The sequence below is a fragment of the Sapajus apella genome, unplaced genomic scaffold (assembly GCF_009761245.1).
Source record: "Sapajus apella isolate SASKATOON/1434 unplaced genomic scaffold, GSC_monkey_1.0 scaffold130, whole genome shotgun sequence".
Classification (NCBI taxonomy): domain Eukaryota; kingdom Metazoa; phylum Chordata; class Mammalia; order Primates; family Cebidae; genus Sapajus; species Sapajus apella.
The window spans coordinates 2,076,584-2,099,072 of NW_022437070.1; the positions used below are offsets into that span (position 1 = coordinate 2,076,584).

The 22,489-nt window shown below is 58.3% G+C and overlaps 2 protein-coding genes across 11 annotated transcripts; both read left to right on the forward strand.

Moving 5' to 3' along the window:
• The first annotated feature begins 389 nt into the window (after positions 1–389).
• DMWD (DM1 locus, WD repeat containing) lies at positions 390–9,438 on the forward strand. 3 transcript variants are annotated; one of them, XM_032262592.1, is made up of 5 exons: positions 390–914; positions 2,111–2,293; positions 5,595–6,872; positions 7,753–7,827; positions 8,170–9,438. In XM_032262592.1, the coding sequence occupies exons 1-5, from the start codon at positions 474–476 to the stop codon at positions 8,215–8,217; spliced, it is 2,025 nt and encodes a 674-aa protein (XP_032118483.1). In that variant the 5' UTR covers positions 390–473; the 3' UTR covers positions 8,218–9,438. The 3 variants fall into 3 exon arrangements, with proteins under 3 accessions (XP_032118483.1, XP_032118484.1, XP_032118481.1); XM_032262593.1 differs by lacking the exon at positions 7,753–7,827 and having other exon boundaries at positions 429–914; positions 8,170–8,728; XM_032262590.1 differs by lacking the exons at positions 7,753–7,827; positions 8,170–9,438 and having other exon boundaries at positions 429–914; positions 5,595–7,739.
• On the forward strand, positions 8,238–22,278 carry DMPK (DM1 protein kinase). 8 transcript variants are annotated; one of them, XM_032262596.1, is made up of 15 exons: positions 8,238–10,223; positions 12,512–12,603; positions 12,861–12,944; positions 13,024–13,119; positions 13,738–13,886; positions 14,174–14,267; positions 14,514–14,720; positions 14,803–15,066; positions 17,619–17,704; positions 19,317–19,428; positions 20,119–20,276; positions 20,371–20,468; positions 20,638–20,684; positions 20,977–21,062; positions 21,394–21,733. In XM_032262596.1, the coding sequence occupies exons 1-15, from the start codon at positions 10,064–10,066 to the stop codon at positions 21,551–21,553; spliced, it is 1,893 nt and encodes a 630-aa protein (XP_032118487.1). In that variant the 5' UTR covers positions 8,238–10,063; the 3' UTR covers positions 21,554–21,733. The 8 variants fall into 8 exon arrangements, with proteins under 8 accessions (XP_032118487.1, XP_032118488.1, XP_032118490.1 ...); XM_032262597.1 differs by having other exon boundaries at positions 9,932–10,223; positions 20,973–21,062; positions 21,394–22,270; XM_032262599.1 differs by having other exon boundaries at positions 9,932–10,223; positions 14,803–15,051; positions 20,973–21,062.
• The last annotated feature ends 211 nt before the right edge of the window (positions 22,279–22,489 follow it).

The window sequence follows — 22,489 nt, forward strand, 5'->3', positions numbered from 1 at the left end:
GGGAAACTTTGGAGGTCAGGGGAGTGTATGTTGGGAGTCTAAGGAGAGACTAAGGGTCCCTTGGGGTCGGCTGTGACTTCATGGGAAGGTTGGATTATGGACGAGGGCTTCTTTGGCGGGGGTGGGGGGGGGGTCCCTTCGTTGCCAAGCAAACGGTTCCCAGGGCGCGGTCGCTAAGGGCTTGAGATTTCTAACTGGCCACGCCTCTTTCCAATACGGGCTCCGCCCCCGCAGCCAACCAAAAGTCGGTCACAGGCACAAAGGCCGCGCCCACCTTCGCGCCCCGCCCACAGTCTCAGCTTGTTACCCGAGCGACCGTGGGGGATCGTCCCGCTTCCGGACCTGGGTGCCAATCGAAGAGGCGTCGCCCAGGCGACGACCCCACCTTTTCCGGTGTGGGCTCGCGGCTTCCGGCAGGGGGGTCCTGCTGCGGGCGGCGGTCCGGCAGCCGCTGGGCCCGGGGGGCGCCCAAGATGGCGGCGGGCGGCGCGGAGGGTGGCTCGGGCCCCGGCGCCGCCATGGGGGACTGCGCGGAGATTAAGTCGCAGTTCCGCACCCGCGAGGGTTTCTACAAGCTGCTCCCGGGCGACGGCGCCGCTCGCAGGTCTGGTCCGGCTTCCGCCCAGACCCCGGTGCAGCCCCAACCGCCGCAGCCCCCGCCCGGCCCTGCCTCCGCCTCCGGCCCGGGCGCTGCAGGCCCCGCGTCGTCCCCGCCGCCCGTAGGCCCGGGGCCCGGGCCCGCGCTGCCCGCCGTGCGCCTCAGCCTCGTGCGCCTCGGAGAGCCGGACAGCGCCGGGGCCGGGGAGCCACCCGCCACGCCCGCGGGGCTGGGCTCGGGGGGAGACCGCGTCTGCTTCAACTTGGGCCGTGAGCTCTATTTCTACCCGGGCTGCTGCCGCCGCGGGAGCCAGCGGGTGAGCGGCCTGTATCGTGGGGCCCTGGGTGCTGAAAGGATGGGGGTTCCAGAGAACTATTAAGAGGGTCCCCGAATTGATAGACATCTTAAATGTGGTGGACGTTCTAGGGCTACGGCATTATTGGAGAGAGTGTAGGATTCTGAAACGTGATGGGAGGCCCGCGGGGTGCTGGGCAGGCATCTTAGAGGTGATGGTGGAATCCCCTTTACCCCCTTTATGCGTAGGGGTTCTGGGATAATGAGTATTTTAAACGTGACCGGGTATCTGAGATGAGGTGGGATCCCCGGTTCTGGGGTGGCAGTCATGGTAATGGGAAATCATGAGATGCAGGCTCAGAGGTGATGTAGAAACCAGTATTGCAGCCTGGAGTGTTCGAGAGGGATCTTGAGATTGAGCCCAGGAATGAGGAGAAGTCTAGAAGTGATGGGAGCCTTGAAGGTAATAGGGGTCTAGAAGCTGAATGGGATCCTATAGAAAATTGGGGTCTGGAGATTATGAGGCTCCTATAGGAGATGAGCGTGTGGAAGCTAATGGGAGATCTTAAGGAGAGGAGAGGCCCCGGCAGGGAAATCTGCAGGTGTGATTCAGGGAATCCCTAAAGCGATGTGGTGAGAGCCCTGGCAGTTTATGGTGGTCCCAGAAATGATGGGGATCCTCAGTGCCCACAGGTGATAAACGGGCCTAAAATGTGGGAGGCCATGAGGTTTGATGGGTCTCCGAACTGTGGCGGTTTGGGGACTCCAAAGTGAAGGTAGTACTAGGACTTTAGGCTTTAGAGTCCTGGGAATTTGGATGACCTCGAGGTTTAGGGGTCTTGGAATATTGTGGTAATAGGTCCCAAGGGAGTTGCTGAGGTTATAGGCTGGAGAGGTGGGGCTAAAAGGAATCGGAGCTCAGGAACTGTGTGGACCCAGAACCCTGATGCTATGGACAAGGGTGTGTCTGAATTAGGGGTGACCCAATTTTGGGGAGACACTGTGGTCAAGGGGATCCTTACCATCTTTTTTGCTGCTCTGTGATTTGGGTCCCCTTCCCGTCTGTGGTTGCCCCCCCTCCCCAACCCACCTACTCACCTCCCCACTTCCCTCTGGGTTCTAACCCTGCTTCCTCTTAGTGGTTTCCCCCAACCTCAACATCCTCTTCCTTCCCCTCAGTGGCATAGACCGTTAACTCCTTTTCTCCCACCCCTCAAGTCCATTGATCTCAACAAGCCAATTGACAAGCGGATCTACAAGGGCACCCAGCCCACCTGCCACGACTTCAACCAGTTCACTGCTGCCACGGAGACCATCTCCCTGCTGGTGGGCTTCTCAGCCGGCCAGGTGCAGTACTTGGATCTCATCAAAAAGGACACCAGCAAGTTATTCAATGAGGAGGTGATTGCACCCCGCAGAGTCCCCAACTGCTCTGCCTTCTCACCCCCCCACTATTTGCCATTAGGCTGCAGCTGCCTGGGGAACAGTGTAGACCTGAGAGGGGCAGGACGAGGGACAGATGGAGAATTGGGGGACAGCAGCTAATGACAGCTGCACTTACTGTACCCAGGCCCTATGCTGTGTTACCCCCCATGGTGAATACTCCTTGAGTTTAAACATTTTTTTTAACTTTTTATTAATTTCAATTTTTGTTTATTTGAGGCAGAGTCTCGCTCTGTGACCCAGGCTGGAGTGCAGGGGTGCAATCTTGGCTGACTGCAGCCTCTACCTCCCTGGTTCAAGCACTTCTCCTGCCTTAGTCTCCTGTGTAGCTAGGACTATAGGTGTGCCACACCCAGCTAAGTTTTGTGTTTTTAGCAGAAATGGGGTTTCACCATGTTGGCCAGGCTGTTCTCAAACTCCTGACCTTGTGATCCACCCGTCTCGGCCTCCTAAAGTGCTGGGTTACAGGTGTGAGCCACTGCACCCAGCCACTCTTTGGGTTTTCATCAACCACTGGATACAGAAGTGGGCTGCCCATTTTGCAGATCAGAGAACTGAGGCTAGTAAATAAGTTGGGTCTTAGATGATGCCCTTGTTGTTTGATTTCTGGACTCTGGAGGCTTTGGATTCGAAGCCCTGCTGTACCATTTACTCACCATGTGACTTTGGGAAGGTGACCATTCTCTGAGCCTCACTTTTCCTCCTCTGCAAAATGGGATTCCAGTTCCTACCTCGAAGAATTGCTGTTGTAGAATCATACATCGAGATTGGCTCAGTCCTGGGCCAACTTGGCACACAAGGAGATGCCAGTAAACGACCTTATCCGCGGGCAGGGACTGCTCTTGGCTTCTGTCTCATTCTCTCTGGTCCAGAGGAGGTGTTCCATAAATATTCTCAGAATGAGTGAATGGCTGAAGGGAGTGAGTGGAACAGCGAGTGGATTAAAAATTCATTAGCTCATCCATTCACAAATAGTTTTTGAGCATCTGTTCTGTGCCAGGCACTGTTCCCAGCACTAGGGATATCACATCTCAGGGGCCTGGACAGGAGGCCCTGCCCTTTTGGAGCTTTCAGTCTAGCTGGGGAGACGGACAGTTAATCAAGTTAAGTCTTCGTGTGTCAGCAGGTGATTAAGGCCTTTGGAGAAGAAAACAGTGGGGAAGGGGCTGAGGGAAGCTTGGAGAGTGTAGTGGGGTGGTCAGGAAAGGCCTCACTAGGAGGTAATATTGAAATAAGCACCTGAAGGAGGCAGGCGCGAAGAGTTATCTGGGGAAGGACATCCTTTTTTTTTTTTTTTTTTTTTTTTTTTTTCCTGAGATAAGGTCTCACTCTGTCATCCATGCTGGAGTACAGTGGTGCGATTTTGGTTCACCGCAACCTCTGCCTCTCAGGCTCAACCAGTGCTCCCGCTTCAGCCTCCTGAGTAGCTGGGACTACAGGTGTGCACCAACACAACTGGCTAACTTTTGTATTTTTTGTAGAGATGAGGTCTCTTTATGTTGCCCAGGCTGGTCTCGAACTCCTGGGCTCAAGCGATTCGCCTGCCTCTACCTCCCAAAGTGCTGGGATTATAGGTGTGAGCCACTTTGTATGGCCAAGAAGGACATTCTGAGTAGTGGGGCCAGCTAGGGCAAACGCAAGCTGGCACAGAAGCCGCATGGCCAGAGGAGTTACTGAGGGAGAGAGGATGGTAGGTGAGTTCCAAGAAACAACAGAGGGACCGGCTCATGGAGAGTCTGGAAGGCCATGGAAAAGACTTTGCCTTTTACTCTTAGATGGAAGCCTGTGGAGGAGCCTTTCTCAGCAGGCTCACCTGAGCTCTGGAAGGCAGAAATGGCTGGAGTGATTATTTGCTCAGTTCTCCCTAAGATGGTCAGCACCTCATCCCCTAAGGGAGAGCAGCTCCTTAGTCACATAGGCTGGCTGCCTGAGGGCATTAGGTCCTCAGCCTCTGGAACCCTGCTTGAGAGAGGCTGCGAAGCGTTGAGAGCCAGACAGTGCCAGGTGCTAGCTGATACTTCACAGAGCATCTCTGTGGCAGCTGCAGAGGACAGACAGGCCCGGACAGTAGAGACTGAGGCCAGTCACACAGTATTGCAGGCTTGGGGTGGCTGGAGTGGGGTGGTGAGAGGAGGTTAGATTCTGGGTGTGTTTTGAAGGTAGAGCCCACAGGATTCGTTGAAGGATTGGGCCTGAGGAAAAGAGGGGCAGATGCTTAGGTTTTTTGTCTGAGCACCTAGCAGGATAGGGGGTTGTCATTTGTCCGGGAATCACCTTCGAGCTGCCTTCTGTATGCACTAATTTACAGAACAGCGAACCAAACCAAGTTCCCTGTCGCCCAGGCTAGCGCGCATGGCACAAACTCGGCTCACTGCAATCTCCGCCTCCCTGGTTCAAGTACTCCTGCCTCAGCCTCCTGAGTAGCTGAGTAGCCACCATGCCCAGCTAATTTGTGTATTTTTACTAGAGATGGGGTTTCACCATGTTGGCCAGGCTGGTCTCAAACTCCTGACGTTGTGATCTGCCTGCCTTGGCTTTCTAAAGTGCTAGGGTTACAGGTGTAACCTAGGAGGAGCTGGCTTTCTGTAAAGAAATTTCTTGTTTGAAGTCTGACATAGTAAAGATTGGGGGAGGGTTAGGCAGAGCAGTGATCCCCAGCCTTTTTGGCACAGGAACCAGTCTTAGGGAAGACAGTTTTTCCACAGAATGTTGTGGGGATGGTATTGGGATTGGGATGAACCAGTGATCCATCTCTGATCATCAGGCATTAGATTCTCATAAGGAGCACACACCCTAGATCCCTCGCATGCGCAGTTCATGGTTGGGTTCGTCAGGTTCGCGCTTCTGTGAGAAGTGAATGCTGCAGCTGCTCCAGTAGGAAGCCGGGCTCAGGCTCTCATGCCCGCTCACCCACCGCTCACCCACCGCTCACCTCCTGCTGTGTGGCCCGGAGGGTGGGGACCCCGAGATAAAAGACAATTCTATGGCAAGTAGGACTGTCCCCTCACCAAAGATGGGACATCGAGGTTCCTTGGAGCACCCTGTGGCCACCTTGCAGCAGACCCCATTCCCCAACGTTTCCACAACCTGGTGTCCATCTGTCTCCCCCAGTTTGGGAGCTTCTTTCTGAGGAGGGCCTGGTGTGACAACTGCTGTGTGAGTGGGGCCGTGTCCAGCAGCCTTGGGGCCTTCGGGTCGGGGAAGAGGTCTGCCTGGGTTTTACTGCCTTCTCCCAACCCCATCCTGTCTCCCCTGGCAGCGGCTGATCGACAAGACCAAGGTGACGTATCTGAAGTGGCTGCCTGAGTCGGAGAGCCTGTTCCTGGCATCACACGCCAGTGGCCACCTGTACCTGTATAATGTCAGCCACCCCTGCGCCTCGGCCCCGCCCCAGTACAGCCTGCTGAAGCAGGGTGAGGGCTTCTCTGTCTACGCTGCGAAGAGCAAGGCACCCCGCAACCCACTGGCCAAGTGGGCAGTGGGCGAGGGGCCCCTCAATGAGTTCGCCTTCTCGCCTGACGGCCGGCATCTGGCCTGCGTGAGCCAGGATGGCTGCCTGCGTGTCTTCCACTTCGACTCCATGCTCCTGCGTGGGCTCATGAAGAGCTACTTTGGGGGCCTGCTGTGTGTGTGCTGGAGCCCCGATGGCCGCTATGTGGTGACAGGTGGCGAAGACGACCTGGTCACCGTGTGGTCCTTCACCGAGGGCCGTGTAGTGGCTCGAGGCCACGGCCACAAGTCCTGGGTCAACGCCGTGGCCTTTGACCCTTACACCACACGCGCAGAGGAGGCAGCAACAGCAGCCGGTGCCGACGGAGAGCGGAGCGGTGAGGAGGAGGAGGAGGAGCCCGAGGCTGCAGGCACAGGCTCTGCTGGGGGCGCCCCGCTCTCTCCGCTGCCCAAGGCTGGTTCCATCACCTACCGCTTCGGCTCAGCAGGCCAGGACACACAGTTCTGCCTGTGGGACCTCACTGAAGACGTGCTGTACCCGCACCCGCCTCTGGCCCGCACCCGCACCCTCCCTGGCACACCTGGTACCACACCGCCGGCTGCCAGCAGCTCAAGGGGTGGTGAGCCTGGCCCGGGCCCTCTGCCCCGATCACTTTCCCGCTCCAACAGCCTCCCGCACCCAGCAGGCGGGGGCAAGGCGGGCGGCCCGGGCGTGGTGGCAGAGCCTGGCACACCGTTCAGCATTGGCCGCTTCGCCACGCTCACACTGCAGGAGCGGCGGGACCGGGGGGCCGAGAAGGAGCACAAGCGCTACCACAGCCTGGGTAACATCAGCCGGGGTGGCAGTGGTGGCGGCGGCAGTGGCGGGGAAAAGCCCAGTGGCCCTATCCCCCGCAGCCGCCTGGACCCCGCCAAGGTGCTGGGCACCGCCCTGTGCCCGCGCATCCATGAGGTGCCGCTGCTGGAGCCCCTCGTGTGCAAGAAGATTGCCCAGGAGCGGCTCACGGTCCTACTGTTCCTGGAGGACTGCATCATCACCGCCTGCCAGGAGGGCCTCATCTGCACCTGGGCCCGGCCGGGCAAGGCGGTGAGTGGCCCCATGCCAGCCTGCCCAGGACGTGGCAGGACCCTTGGCGGGAAGCGGCAGGCATTGGCAGAGAGAGGGCTTTGTCACTGTCACAGCCTCTGGCTCCGTGGGGTGAGGGGAAGCCATGGAAGTCTTAGCATCCCAGAACAAGACCTCTCAGATCTTAGAGTGATGGGGTCTAAGCCTCGGCAGCAGGCAGCAGAGAGAGGGGTGTGTGAGACAGCTGGGAGTGGGGGTTTCCAAGGCTGGCCGTCTGAAGAGCAGCAGATGGGCCCTGCATGGCCAGGTCTTAGTGCCTGTCACTCGAACCACAATCTATTCCAGTTGGACATCTGTTTTTTTAAATGGTGAAACTTTTTTTAGTGCTTTGGGCCAAAACTCCAGGGGCAATCTCAAGCCTGTGGGCGTGGCTGCCAGCATGGGTCTGGGACTCAGGATTCGAGCCTCCTGCTGAAGGCGCAGGCTGGGAATCCCAGGCCTGGGTTCCAGTCCCACTCCCTGTGTGTGTTACCCCGGACAAGTTACTGCCCCCTCTGACCTCCAAATCATCACCTCTTAGAACAGAGCCTGTAGGATGGACAGTGGGTGGATGCACTTGCTTACTGGGCGGGCTGTGGTGTTGGGAAGTCACAGTAGGCGAAGCACAGGTCTGGCACCTTGTAAGTTCGGGGCTGGTCTTGGGTGTCTGCTCCTTAGGGCTTGGACTCAGGTGCCCAGGGTCCTAGAGGCCGTGGCTTTGTTCCTTGAATCCTCGGTTTTGGAATTGTAGAGCCCTGAGTCCCTAGAACTTGAAAGCACAGTCTGAGCACCTCAGAGGCAAGATCGGTGGGATGCCGGGAGTCTGGCTGAGTCCTAAAAGAGACCCCCTCTGTCTCCCTAGTTCACAGACGAGGAGACCGAGGCCCAGACAGGGGAAGGAAGTTGGCCCAGGTCACCCAGCAAGTCAGTGGTAGAGGTAGGACTGTCCCTGAGTTCTTTCCCCAGCACCTCAGGGTCCCTCCCAAGTTAGAAGGAAGCACCAGTTTCCCCATCCCCTCCCACCCTCACCCTTACCCCATTGTGTCACTCAGGATCTGTGGAGGACTTTGATTATTGAAAGTGCCGACTGCCAGGACAGGAAGCTAAGATGCAAGTTCCCAACCTAGAGCAGCGGCCTTGGGGGGTTCTGGGGTGGACCCAAGGGCAAGGCCAGGGTGGCAGCAGTTTTGAGGACTCTGGGCTGGCTCCCTCCCCTTGACACTGGCTGAAGCCTGGGTGGTCTCTAACCCCTCCCATCTCTCCCTCTCATCTTCCCCAGGGCATCTCCTCCCAAGCAGGCAACTCCCCGAGCGGCACAGTGGTGTGAAGCCACGGATATCGGGGCCCCCACCCCACACCCCCAGCCTCCTAGCCATAACCCTTCCCGCTGACCTCACGGATCAACGTATTAACAAGACTAACCATGATGGATGGACTGCTCCGGTCCCCCAACCTGCACAAAATTTGGGGGCCCCCCAGACTGGCCCGGACATTGGGGGGATGTCACGGTCCTTGTGGCCTCAGCCTTGTCCTCCACCCACTGCCAAGTACAATGACCTCTTCCTCTGAAACATCAGTGTTACCCTCGTCCCTGTCCCCAGCATGTGACTGGTCACTCCTGGGGAGAGACTCCCCACCCTCCCTCAAGAGCCCCAGGTCTGCAGTGTGCCCCTCGGTCGAGTGGGCAGGGCCGGGGTGGTCCAGCCCCTGCCCGGCCCCCACCCCAGCCACCCTTGCTGTTGTCTGTGCTTTTGAAGAATGTTAAATTATGGAAGCCCCTCAGGTTCCTCCCTGTCCCCCAGGACCTCGTATTTATACTAAAATTCCCTGTTTTCTCAGCGGCTCTGTCCCATTCGGAGGAGATGGTGTAGAGGACCTGTGTGTTTGCTCTTCGGTTCTAGGCAGTCCGCTTTCCCCAGAGGAGGAGTGCAGGCCTGCTCCCCTGCGAAGCGTGTCCCACCCCTTTTAATAGGAAAAGCCGGAGCCTTGGAAGGGAAGGGACCCTCGAGGCACACAGCTGGTGACCCATTCCAGCGCCCTCTTGGGGAGAAGAGCATCCTGCCGGCAGCCAGGGCCCCTTGTCAAAGTCCTCAGTGGATGTTTTTTAAATTCCCAAAACTGCCCTGAACCACATTTCCCAGGCCCTGCCCAGGTGGGACTCCTCGGTCCTTGCCTCCTAGTTTCTCAGGCCTGGCCCTGCCGAGGCCCAGGCGCCCCAGGCCGGCTGGTGGCCCTGACTTCCACTCTGGAGAACTGTCCACCCTGGAAAAAAGAGCTCAGATCCCTCCTGGCTCCTGGAGCCGTAGAGAGTGTGTCTTCCCACTCTACCCTCCACCCCCCGAAATGTTTCTGTTTCTAATCCCAGCCTGGGCAGGAATGTGGCTGCCCGGCCAGGGGCCAAGGAGCTATTTTGGGGTCTCCTTTGCCCGAGGAGGGCTTGGCTCCACCACTGGCCTCCCCCAGGTTTTGGGCAGCAGGTCACCCCTGTTCAGGCTCCAAGGGTGCCCCCTCTTGGTCCTCTCCTCACCACCCCTTCCCCACCTCCTGGAAAAAAGAAAGTGTAAAGTGGAGACCCAGAGGGCTAAATTTAACTGTCTGAGTTGGAATCTGTCTCTGAGTCACCCAAGAAGCTGCCCTGGCCTCCCACCCCCTTCCCAGGCCTCAGCCCCTTTCTCCCACCCAGCCCTAGCCCCAGCCCCTAGCCCCCAGCTCTGGAGCTTGTTGGGAGCAAGGGGTTGATCTCTACTGTGTCACTCAGCCTTGATTGGCCCCGTTTCATCAATCGGCGGGTTCCTCTTGGAATGTATCATACCTGTAGCTTCCTCTGTGCTCAACCTTTTTATTGGGGTGACAGTGTGAGAGCTGAGATTCTTCATCTGTACCCCCTACTCTAGCACTAAAGGGTTCTGCAGGGCCCCAGAAGGAGGGAGCTTGGGGGGCTGGCTTGTGAGGGGTTAAGGCTGGGAGGCGGGAGTGGGGCTGGACCAAGGGGTGGGGAGAAGAGGAGGAGGCCTCCGCAGCAGAGAGAAGTGGCCAGAGAGGCCCAGGGGACAACTAGGGACAGGCAGACATGCAACCAGGTCTCCAGGGCCTGGACAGGGGCTGCCTGGCCCTGTGACAGGAGGACCCCGAGCCCCCGGCCCGGGGAGGGGCCATGGTGCTGCCTGTCCAACATGTCAGCCGAGGTGCGGCTGAGGCGGCTCCAGCAGCTGGTGTTGGACCCCGGCTTCCTGGGGCTGGAGCCCCTGCTCGACCTTCTCCTGGGCGTCCACCAGGAGCTGGGCGCCTCCGAACTGGCCCAGGACAAGTATGTGGCCGACTTCTTGCAGTGGGGTGAGTGCCTGCCCTCGGGGCTCCCACAGGCGGGGTGGAGGTGGGGCAGGAGATGGGTCTGGGCACAGAGGCCTGGCTGTTGGGGGGCAGGATGGCAGGATGGGAATGGGGAGATCCTTCCATCCTGGGGCACAAGAGTGTGGACCTGGGTCCTGGGGCAACATTTCCCTGCCCTGTGCCACCCTGGAGGGGCAGAGAAAGGTCAGCAGAGGCCAGGGCGGCTATGACTCAGAGCCGTGGCTTAGGAGTCGCAGCAGGCCAGACTGCCAACAGCCTCCCATGGCCTCCCTGCACCCCACCCCAGGGTCAGGGCCAGGGTTATTCTGGAAGCTCCCTCTCCTGGGACCCTGCCCCCAAAAGTTGGCCCTATGGCCCTCTCCCCTGGTTTCGGCAGCCTGGGGCAAGCCAGGAGGGATAGCATGGGGCAGCTGCCAGGGGCGCAGCCGACAGGCAGGTGTTCGGCGCCAGCCTCTCCAGCTGCCCCAACAGGTGCCCAGGCACTGGGAGGGCGGTGACTCACTCGGGCCCTGGGGGAGAAGCAGCTTTCAGATAGGCACCACTAGCACCCTCTCCTCTTCGACTGAGGACAGACAGCTTTGGGTTCTTCTGGGTGTGCCTTCTTTCTCTATGGGTTCTGCGCCCACCCCCCAGCCCCAAAGTCTTTGTCCCTATGAGCCATGCGGGTCAGCCGCCATTCCCCCCACCCTGGCTCCCTGCGTCCTTTAGTTCTCCTGGCCCCGGGGCCTCCAACCTTCCAGCTGTCCCACAAATCCCCCTCTTGCAAGGGCTTGCCAGGGCCTAGGGCCAGGGCTGGAAGGAGGATGCTTCCCATACTGCCAGCTGCCTTGTCTGTCCCCCTCTTCCCCCAGCCTTGGACTCGGGCTCACTGGTCACTGGATTCTGTCACTCCCAGCACCCTGCCCCTCTAGCCCCTACATGCCTGGCCCTCAGTGACTGGCACTTGGTCTTTGGCCTATGTGTGCCACTGTCTCTTGCTTCCTGTCTCTCCACCTTCCCCTGCTTCCTCTTGTGTCCATGTCTTTCTGACCCAGGCCTGGTTCCTTTTCCTCCTTCTCCCATTTCACAGATGGGAAGGTGGAAGCCGAGGAGGGTTAGGCCACTCAGCCTCTGAAAAAACCTTATCCCAATCTCCCCTAGCCCTTAATGACTGTCCTGGCCTCCCTTTAGCAGAGGATGAAGTTGGGCTGGCTGGGTAAACTGAGACTGGGCGGGGTAGGGGTCTGGCCCTCCCGGGAGGAGCACTCCTTTTGTGGCCTGAGCTGCATCCTGCGGCCCCTCCCCTGCCAAGCCTGGGGCGGGGGAGGGGGCCTGGGTTCCCGATGCCTTAAAAGGGCTCAATGTCTTGGCGCTCTCCTCCCTCCCCCGTCCTCGGCCCTGGCTGGTTTGTCCCTGCTGGCCCACTCTCCCAGAACCCCCCGGAACCCTCCAGGGCCCCTCTCTTTCCTCCAGAACCCACTGTGTCTCCCCTCCTTCCTTCCCCTCCCATACCCACCTCTCTCTCCATTCAGCCTCCACTTCTTCCACCCCTGGGAGTCCAGGTCTCCCTGTCCCTGAGTCTCGAGCCTCCACCCGAGCCTGTCCCCCACCCATGCTGCCCTGTTTAACATTCCTAGTTGGAGAACTTTGACTTCTGGGAGCCCGATTGTCAGCTGTTAATAAGGGATGGGACTAAGAGATGCGCCAGGATGGAGCACTGGAGTCTGGGATGTGTGACCAGGCTGGCTTTCTTTCCCTGTTCCGTTCCTTCCCCCAGCCCCAAATCCAGGGTTTCCCAAAGTGTGGTTCAAGAACCACTTGCATCTGAATCTAGAGGTACTGGATACAACCCCACGTCTGGGCCATTACCCAGTACATACTACATGAGAACGTGCGGGTGGGGCCCCAGCTGCACCTAGAGTCGGGGTGGAGGGCTGGAAGACCAGGAAGGTGGAAGAACTGGGTCTTATTTCCTTCTTCCCCTGTTCTTCAGGGTCTGCCCTTCTACAGACTTCCTTACCCCACCCTTGCCCTCTTGCACTACCCTAGAGCCCTCTGGCCCAATGCCCTGTCCCCCTAAGGGCTTCCCAGGCACCTCACCTCTATGGGAGGACAGTTTTGGGTTCCTAGAACCTTACACAGTGTTTATGTTCTTGGGAGGCAGATAGTCTTAGGGTGAAGCTGAGCAGCAGAGAGAAGGGGAGACAGAGGGACAGAGGGTGGGGCTTTCTCCCTGGTCTCCAGTGCCCTTTCTGGTGACACTCGGTTCTTTTCCCCCACCACACCCCCAGCGGAACCCATCGTGGGGAGGCTTAAGGAGGTCCGACTACAGAGGGAGGACTTTGAGATTCTGAAGGTGATCGGACGCGGGGCGTTCAGCGAGGTGAGTCCTGAGCCAGAAGGGAGTCCCACTTGACTAGTGGTGGGCGGGGCATGGGGAGTGGGGCGGGGTCTTAGAAATTGATGAATGACCGAGCCTTAGAACCTAGGGCAGGGCTGGAGGCGGAGCTTGGGACAAGTAGGCGTGGTGTGGTAGATGGGGCGGGGCCACGACTGGTTGCAGACGGAGGTGGAGTTGGGTCTGGGCGAGCTCTCCTGCTTTCCCGCCATCTCCACCCTATCACCCTCTATCGGCCTCAGGTAGCGGTGGTGAAAATGAAGCAGACGGGCCAGGTGTACGCCATGAAGATCATGAACAAGTGGGACATGCTGAAGAGAGGCGAGGTGAGGGGCGGGGCGGGCGTGGGGGGCCTTGAGGATCCGCGCCCCCTCTCGGGCTGCAGCTCCTTCGGGTGCCCTGCAGGTGTCGTGCTTCCGTGAGGAGAGGGACGTGTTGGTGAATGGGGACCGGCGTTGGATCACGCAGCTGCACTTCGCCTTCCAGGATGAGAACTATCTGGTGAGCTCCGGGCCGGGGTGACTAGGAAGAGGGAGCGAGCCCCATGCTGTCACTGGACGAGGAGGTGGGGAAAGGAGGCTCTAGGATTGGGGGCCGCTGCCTGGAGACGCCTGTGGGAGAATCTGTTTGTGGTAAGAGGGTGTGTCACTTGGATGAGGGGCCTTCCTTATCTGGGGCGGGAATGGTGTCTCTCACTGCCCGTTTCCAGGGCCGATTCGGGTGATTCTTTTATAAAGATGTCTATGCTGGGGTAGTCTCTTATCTGGAATGGGATAGCTCTTCAGGAATTCTAACGAGGCCACTGCCTAGGCAGGGAGTGTCTGAGACTTATTCTCTGGGTGTTGAGCGGTCTTTGGGTTCTTTTTCCCCGAACTTCTCAGGGGGAGTGAATCTGCCTAGTGACATCCCAGGAAAGGTTTTTTGTGTTTTTTCCCTGGGGTGGGGAGCGGGGCCACAGGTGGCCTGATTTGGCCAGGCAGATCTCTATAGTTCTCTCTGGGCTGGGGCTGCAGGTCTCTGCTCAGGGATGGGGTGTCTCTGGGAGTGGTTGTCCCGGCCATCCGTGATGAATCAGGGCCTCAGGGGACTACCGACCACCCATGACGCACCCCCTCTCAGTACCTGGTCATGGAGTACTACGTGGGCGGGGACCTGCTGACGCTGTTGAGCAAGTTTGGGGAGCGGATTCCGGCCGAGATGGCGCGCTTCTACCTGGCCGAGATTGTCATGGCCATAGATTCGGTGCACCGGCTCGGCTACGTGCACAGGTGGGCGCGGAATGGCTGAGGGCTGGGTCGGGGAGGGGATAGCAAGCTTGTTCCCTGGCAGGGTTCCTCGAAGGTCGGAGCCCAGAGAGGGCAGGGCCTAGAGAGGGACTTCCTTGGTTGGGGCCCAACGGGGGCAGTGCCTGGGAGTAGAGTCCAAAACTGTAGAATCCCCACAGGAGCAGAACTCGAGGAAGTGGGGCTTCAGACGGCACTGCCCAAAGGGGGCGGAGCCTGGTGGGACCACGGAGGGGAGGTTCACTTCTCCCACTCTTCTTTCCTTGGTGCAGGGACATCAAACCCGACAACATCCTGCTGGACCGCTGTGGCCATATCCGCCTGGCTGACTTCGGCTCCTGCCTCAAGCTGAGGGCAGATGGAACGGTGAGCGGGTGCCAACCACAGAGCAATTCAGGCCGCTAATGAGGGATGGGAGGCACAGAGTATGGGGGTGCGACTGGATTTGGAGGGGAAGGAGGAGGTGACCCAGGCCTAAGTGTGCATTGTGTGGCTGAGCATCAGACCAGGCAGAGGGAGGGGATAAATATTCGGGAGTGGTTGGAAGGAGGGCCCAGAGCTGGTGGGCCCAGAGGGATGGGCCTGAACCTTGCTCTGCTCCTTTTGGTCCAGGTGCGATCTATGGTGGCTGTGGGCACCCCAGACTACCTGTCCCCTGAGATCCTGCAGGCTGTGGGCGGTAGGCCTGGGACAGGCAGCTACGGGCCCGAGTGTGACTGGTGGGCGCTGGGCGTGTTCGCCTATGAAATGTTCTATGGGCAGACGCCCTTCTACGCGGACTCCACAGCAGAGACCTATGGCAAGATTGTCCACTACAGGGTGAGCGCAGCCCCAGAGAGCCCTGACCTCTCCCCGTGGGCGCTCCCAGACTATCACCTCCTCTCCCTCTTCCTCTGAGCAGGAGCATCTCTCTCTGCCGCTGGCAGATGAAGGGGTCCCTGAGGAGGCTCGAGACCTCATCCAGCAGCTCCTCTGTCCCCCGGAGACACGGCTGGGCCGGGGTGGAGCAGGCGACTTCCGGACACATCCTTTTTTCTTTGGCCTCGACTGGGATGGTCTCCGGGACAGCATGCCCCCCTTTACACCGGATTTCGAAGGTGCCACCGACACATGCAACTTCGACTTGGTGGAGGACGGGCTCACTGCCATGGTGAGCGGGGGCGGGGTAGGTACCTGCGGCCCCTGCTTGGCTGCGGGAACCTCCCCATCCCCTCTCTATAAAGTTGGAGTAAGGACAGTGCCTACCTCCTGGGGTCCTGAATCACTCTCTTCCCCAGAGCACGTGCTCTGTGCCCACCTAGTGCTGAGGACCCAGCAGTGACCTAGCCAGTGGGGGAACACAGACCAGCCTTAGACAGTGAGGCCTTAGAGTGATCAGGGCTGAGACAACGGAGTGCAGGTGGTGGGGGGCTCCTGACTCAGCAAAGAAGGTCCTGGAGGGCTTCCAGGAGAGGGAAGCTATCTGAGCTGAGACTTGGAGGGATGAGAAGCAGGAGAGGACTCCTCTCTCCACCATGCAACAAGCTGTCGTGGAATGCTTGCTTGGCTATGGGTGCCCTTTTCCGGACAACTCTGGGGATGCAGCACTGACCAGATCAGCTCTGGTCCCTGCCCTCATCCACTTGCAGTCTAGAGAATTAGAGAATTATGGAGAGTGTGGCAGGTGCTCTGAAGGGAAGCAACAGGATACAAGAAAAAATGATGGGGCCAGGCACAGTGGCTCACGCCTGTAACCCCAGCACTTTGGGAAGCCGAATCGGGTGGATTGCTTGAGTCTAGGAGTTCGAGACCAGCCTGAGCACTGTGGTGAGACCCCGTCTCTACAAAAATGTATAAAAATTTGGTTGGGTGTGGTAGCACATGTCTGAATACTCAGCTACTTGGGAGGCTAACAGCTACGTGTCTATATTAAAAAAAAAAAAAAAAAGCTGTGTGAGCTGGGATTATGCCATTGCACTGCAGCCTGGGCAAGAGAGAGAGACTGTAAGATAAAATTACATTGAAATTGCCCAGGCTGGAGTGCAGGGTAAGATAAAATTACATTGAAATTAAAAAGTAGGCTGGGCAAGGTGTCTCACACCTGTAATCTCAGAACTTTGGGAGGCTGAGGTGGGCGGATCACTGGAGGTCAGGTGTTCGAGACCAGCCTGGCCAACATGGTAAAACCCTGTGTCTACTAAAAATACAAAACTTTACCAGGTGAGGTGGCTCATGCCTATAATCCCAGCCTTTTGGGAGGCCAAGGCAGGTGGATCACGAGGTCAGGAGATTGAAACCATCCTGGCTAACATGGTGAAACCCTGTCTCTACTAAAAATAAAAAAAAATTAGCCAGACATGGTGGCAGGAGCCTGTAATCCCAGCTACTCAGAAGGCTAAGGCAGGAGAATCGCTTGAACCCAGGAGGCAGAGGTTGCAGTGAGCTGGGATCGCGCCACTGCACTCCAGCCTGTGAGACTCCATCTCAAAAAATAATAATAATAAATAATTTAAAAATAAAAAATACAAAATTAAGGCGTGGTGGCTCGTGCCTGTAATCCCAGCTACTCAGGAGGCTGAGGCAGGAGAATCGCTTCTACCTGGGAGGTGGAGGTTGCAGTGGGATGGGATTGTGCCACTGTACTCTAGGCTGGGAGACAGCGAGATTCCATCTAAAAAAAAAAAAAAAGTGAGCTGGGCACAGTGGCTCATACCTGTAATCCCAGTACTTTGGGAAACTGAGATGGGAGGACTGCTTAAGCCCAGAGTTTGTAGCCAGACCAACCTGGGCAGCATAGGGAGACCCCTAGGCAACGTAGATCGACCTGTGTCTATATTTAAAAAAAAAAAAAAAGGCCGGGCACGGTGGCTCAAGCCTGTAATCCCAGCACTTTGGGAGGCCGAGGCGGGTGGATCACGAGGTCAAGAGATCAAGACCATCCTGGTCAACATGGTGAAACCCCGTCTCTACTAAAAATACAAAAAATTAGCTGGGCATGGTGGTGCGTGCCTGTAATCCCAGCTACTCAGGAGGCTGAGGCAGGAGAATTGCCTGAACCTGGGAGGCGGAGGTTGCGGTGAGCCGAGATCGTGCCATTGCACTCCAGCCTGGGTAACATGAGTGAGAAACTCCGTCTCAAAAAAAAAAAAAAAAAAAAAAAAGAAGGCCGGGCGCAGTGACTCCCGCCTGTAATCCAAGCATTTTGGAGGCCAAGACGGGTGGATTACTTGAGGCCGGGAGTTCAAGACCAGACTGACCAACATGGTGAAACCCCATCTTAAAACAAAAAAAAAAAAAGAAAAAGAAAATATGGCCAGGTGCAGTGGCTCAGGCCTGTAACCGCAGGACTTTGGAAGGTCCAGGCAGGTGGATCACGTGAGGTCAGGAGTTTGAGACCAGCCTGGCCAACATGGTGAAACCCCATCTCTACCAAAAATATTAAAAATTAGCAGGGTGTGTCGGCGGATGCCTGTAATCCCAGCTACTCAGGAGGCTGAGGCAGAAGAATCACTTGAACCCAGGAGGCAGAGGTTGCAGTGAGCCGAGATCGTGTCACTGGACTCCAGACCGGGTGACAGAGCGAGACTCCGAGTCACAAAAAAAGAAAAAATGATGGAGGGGTCACTTTAGATAAGCCCTGAGTTGGGGCTGGCTTAGGGGGACCACATAAGCCATGATCAAAAAGCAGTGAGGGGCCCACTCTGAGGACTGCGGATAACATCTGTGTGTCTTCTGCAGGAGACACTGTCGGACATTCAGGAAGGTGCGCCGCTGGGGGTCCACCTGCCTTTTGTGGGCTACTCCTACTCCTGCATGGCCCTCAGGTAAGCACCGCCCTGGGTGGTCTCCAGAGGCCCCGAGGCTGCCTGGGCTTCCTGGGGCCTGCTCCTCGGCGGCCAGCAGTTGCAGGATCAGTCTTGGAACCTTATTGTTTTGGGAACATGGACTCCTAAGAAGCCAGAGTTGGAGGACCTTAAAAACTCAGATATATGTACTTCAGAATGTTAGATTCATTTCTAAAACCTCAGAGCTGGCCAGGCACGGTGGCTCACGCCTATAATCCCAGCACTTTGGGAGGCCGAGGTGGGCAGATGGCCTGAGGTTGGGAGTTTGAGACCAGCCTGACCAACATGGAGAAACCCCATCTCTACTAAAAATACAAAATTAGCTGGGCATGGTGGCGCATGCTTGTAATCCCAGCTACTTGGGAGGCTGAGGCAGGAGAATCACTTGAACCCGGGAGGCGGAAGTTTCAGTGAGCCGAGATCGCGTCATTGCACTCCAGCCTGGGGAACAAGAGTGAAACTTCGACTCAAACACATACACATATAAATTTACAGGCTGCACACGGTGGCTCAAGCTTGAAATCCCAGCACTTTGGGAGGCTGATGCAGATTGATCACTTGAGCCCAGGACCTCAGGACCAGCCTGGGCAACACAGTGAGACCCCATCGCTACAGAAAATTGAAGAAATTCAGCCAGGCATGGTGATCTGTCCCTGCAGTCCTAGCTACTCAAGAGGCTGAAGTAGGATCACCTGAGCCTGGAGTTTAGGGCTTCAGTGAGCCATGATAGATTCCAGCTGGGGCTGGTGTGAGGCCATACATATCATGTACTGCTGATCACAATCAGAAAATACAGATAAGGACAAGGAAGTCAGTATCTTGTGAGCTCACCAGACGCAGTGGTCCCTGGCTCACAGGTGCACAGACACGTTTAACTACCATAGAACAGGTGGGGTTTTTTTTCTCTCCGTGCTACCTTGTCTAAGAAAACAGGTGGTTTTCTAATCAGCTTTTATTACTGGAAAACATTACAAATGCCATTTCTTATCGTTAATGAACTCCAACTCGATTCTGAACCACTGTGGGGCCTGAACAGGTGGGTCAGAATTGAACCCATCTTCTGTTAGACCCAGGTGCATGTCCAGGATAGCTAGGTCCTGAGCCATGTTCCCACAGGAGAGAGTGCTGGGTTGTAGGGGACAGCCACTTCTTACCCCAGGGAGGGGCTATCCCCTTCCCACAGCTGAGCGGGATGTGCTGACCTGGAGTCGCCATCTTGGAGTCCCATTCCCAGTCTTAGGACCACATGGAGGTGGCCAGAGCCAAGCAGTCTCCCTCATCAGGTCTGCAGAGGTCACATGTCAAAGGAGGAGACCAACTGACCCTAGAACATGGGGGTCTGGACCCTGAGTCCCTGCAGAAGGTTTAGAAAGAGCAGCTCCCAGGGGCGAACGCCAGGGGAGGGGCAGGGCTTTTTGTAAGCAGGGGAAGGGCTGTCAGCCCACCTGGGACTCTTCACTCTGCCACTCCCCTTCCTCAGATCAGGGGGTCTTTGAAGCCGCTGCCCCTTACCCACAGGCCAGGAGTTCCTGGTTCTCCATTCAAGAATCAGCATTCTGTCTTCCTCCCTACTCCCTCCTCCTCTCCCCAGGGACAATGAGGTCCCAGGCCCCATACCCATGGAACTGGAGGCCGAGCAGCTGCTTGAGCCACACATACAAGCGCCCAGCCTGGAGCCCTCGGTGTCCCCACCAGATGAAACAGTAAGTTGGTAGAGGGGAGAGTCCATCAGGGACAAACAGGAGGGAAAAGGCGAGGGCTTCCTGGGTGGGGTGCACTGTGGGGCCCTCTGGGAGCTTACTGAACAGGAGAAGACAGAAACCACAGAGAGACGAGGCTACTTCAGGTCCCTGTGAAGGAGTTACAGCAGGGCGTTTAAGGGTGTGTGTTGCGGCGGATCTGAGAAGCTTGTCTTTGAACTGAGCGCTGGTGAAGAAAAGAAAAGTACCAGGTGGTCAGGCGAGACCTTAAGGGCAAAGGCCTTGGGCAGGTGGGAATCCTGGTTTGTTCTTGAAAGTCAGATAGTTTGGCTGAATCGTTCCTGAGATGGCTGACGAGGCCAGCAGAAAACAACCCGGCAAGACCTTTTGTCCTGAGGGCATTAGAGAGCTGGAGGGATTTTGAGAAGCAGAGGGTCAGGGTCAAGTTGTGCTAGTGTTTTAGGACTAGCCCTCTAGTCGCTGCGTGGATTGAGGGGACCAGACTCAGAGATGGGGCTGAGGGGAGTAGGGAAAGGAGGGGGCTTGGAGCATTGCAGGAGCGATGGCGATTCCAGAAATCCCGAGGGGGTGGAGGAGTAGGGGACAAGCGAGAATCCCAGGCCTGCAACCAGTGCCCAAGTCCTGAGTCTTCCAGGAGCTACAGGCAGCCTTAAGCCTGGTTCCCATACACAGGCCGAAGTGGCAGTTCCAGCTGCTATCCCTGTGGTGGAGGCTGAGGCCGAGGTGACGCTGCGGGAGCTCCAGGAGGCCCTGGAGGAGGAGGTGCTCACCCGGCAGAGCCTGAGCCGGGAGATGGAGGCCATCCGCACGGCCAACCAGAACTTCGCCAGGTCGGGGTTGGGGTCGGGGCTTGGGACCTGTGGCAACCCGTGGCAGCCCCTCTCGTCCAGCCCAGACGGACTCACCATCCTTACTTCCCCACAGTCAACTACGCACGGCCGAGGCTCGGAACCGGGACCTGGAGGCGCACGTCCGGCAGCTGCAAGAGCGCATGGAGTTGCTACAGGCAGAGGGAGCCACAGGCAAGTCCCTCAAGCATCCCCTTCCCGAGGGCGGGGAGGAGGTGGGCCGTCTGCTTCTTGGGACGTGTATGGACACCTGGGGGAGGAGAGGGACCCATGCTGGGGCACGCCGCGCCACCGCCCTCTTTCGCCCCTCCACGCGCCCTATGCCTCTTTCTTCTCCTTCCAGCTGTCACTGGGGTCCCCAGTCCCCGGGCCACGGATCCACCTTCCCATGTAAGACCCCTCTCTTTTCCCTGCCTCAGACCTGCTGCCCACTCTGCAGACTCCCTCCCTGGCTCCTGGTCTCCCCGTCCAGATCTAGGGCTCACCCTACCTCTTTGAGACTTCAGAGGGCAGAAGCCCTTCATTCAGTCCCAGATCTCCCTCGGTTCAGGTCTCACCAGATCCCCTTGGGATCTCCCTAGATAACCTCCCCGGCCTCGACTCCCCTCGCTGTCTCTCGCCCCACCGCCGAGGGCTGGGCTGGGCTCCGATCGGGTCACCTGTCCCTTCTCTCTCCAGCTAGATGGCCCCCCGGCCGTGGCTCTGGGCCAGTGCCCGCTGGTGGGGCCAGGCCCCATGCACCGCCGCCACCTGCTGCTCCCTGCCAGGGTACGTCCGGCTGCCCACGCCCCCCTCCGCCGCCGCGCCCCTAGCTCCACCAGCCCAGTGCCACCCGCTTAGCTGCGCATTTGCGGGGCTGGTCCCACCGTGGGAGGGAGGATCATCGGGCAGCGAATCAACACAGGCCGCTAGGAAGCAGCCAATGACGAGTTCGGACGGGATTCGAGGCTTGCGAGTGGACTAACAGCAACTGCAGGCTGTTGTGGGGAGGGCGAGGCGCAGGGAGGAGTTCGGGCCCACCTATGGGCGTAGGCGGGGCGAGTTCCAGGAGCCAATCAGAGGGACGTGCCGGGTGCCGACCTCGCCCTCTCCCCCGCAGGTCCCTAGGCCTGGCCTATCGGAGGCGCTTTCCCTGCTCCTGTTCGCCGCTGCTCTGGCTCGTGCCGCCGCCCTGGGCTGCGCTGGGTTGGTGGCCCACGCCGGCCAACTCACCCCAATCTGTCGCCGCCCTGGAGCCGCCTTCACCCCCTGAACCCTAGAACTCTCTTCGACTCGGGGGCCTCGTTGGAAGACTGAGCGCCCCGGGCACGGCACAGAAGCCGCGCCCACCGCCTGCCAGTTCACACCGCTCTGAGCGTGGGTCTCCGCCCAGTTCCAGTCCTGTGATCCGGGCCCGCCCCCTGGTGGCCGGGGAGGGAGGAGCCGGTTCCGTGGCCGGCGAACAGGGCTCGAGGGGCCCTTGTAGCCGGGAATGCTGCTGCTACTGCTGCTGGGGGAATCGCAGACCGCTTCGTTTTTTTGGCTAGGCTGAGGCCCCAACGTGGATGAGCAACTGCGAGCCTGAAAAGGCTGCAAGCCGGGCTGTGTTCCACCCTCCACGCACCCCCACCCAACGTCGGTTAGCAAACCGCAAATCCCCCTTGGGCATGATGCCCTGCTCTCCAGGGAGCGTCCGGCGCGACCTCTGCCCGCTTACTCGGGATATTTGCTTTTGCCAACCCCGCTTTTTCGGGGGATCCCGCGCCCCCCTCCTCACGTGCGCTTGTCTCGGAGCCCCAACCGGCTCCACCTGCCTTGGCAGTTTGGATATTTATTGCCCTCGTCCTCCGACTCGCTGACAGGCTGCAGGACCCCCAACACCCCGATCCACGTTTTGGATGCACAGAGACCCCGACATTCCTCGGTATTTATTGTCTCTCCCCACCTAGGACCCCACTCCCGACCCTCGCGAATAAAAGGTCCTCTATCTGCCCAAAGCCCTGGACTCCGCAGTGTTCACGGTTTGCGTTGTAGGCAGGAGGCTGCGCAGCGGGCCAATCCGAAGGCGAGTGGACGCCGCCGAAGGTTTGAGAGGAGCTAGCGGGACGCGAAGCGGACGAATCAGACCGCAGGGGAGGAAAAGCCACGGGGCGGGGCTTTGGCGTCCAGCCAATAAGAGGGAGAGCGGGCCACCCGGAGGCACCGCCCACGCCCAG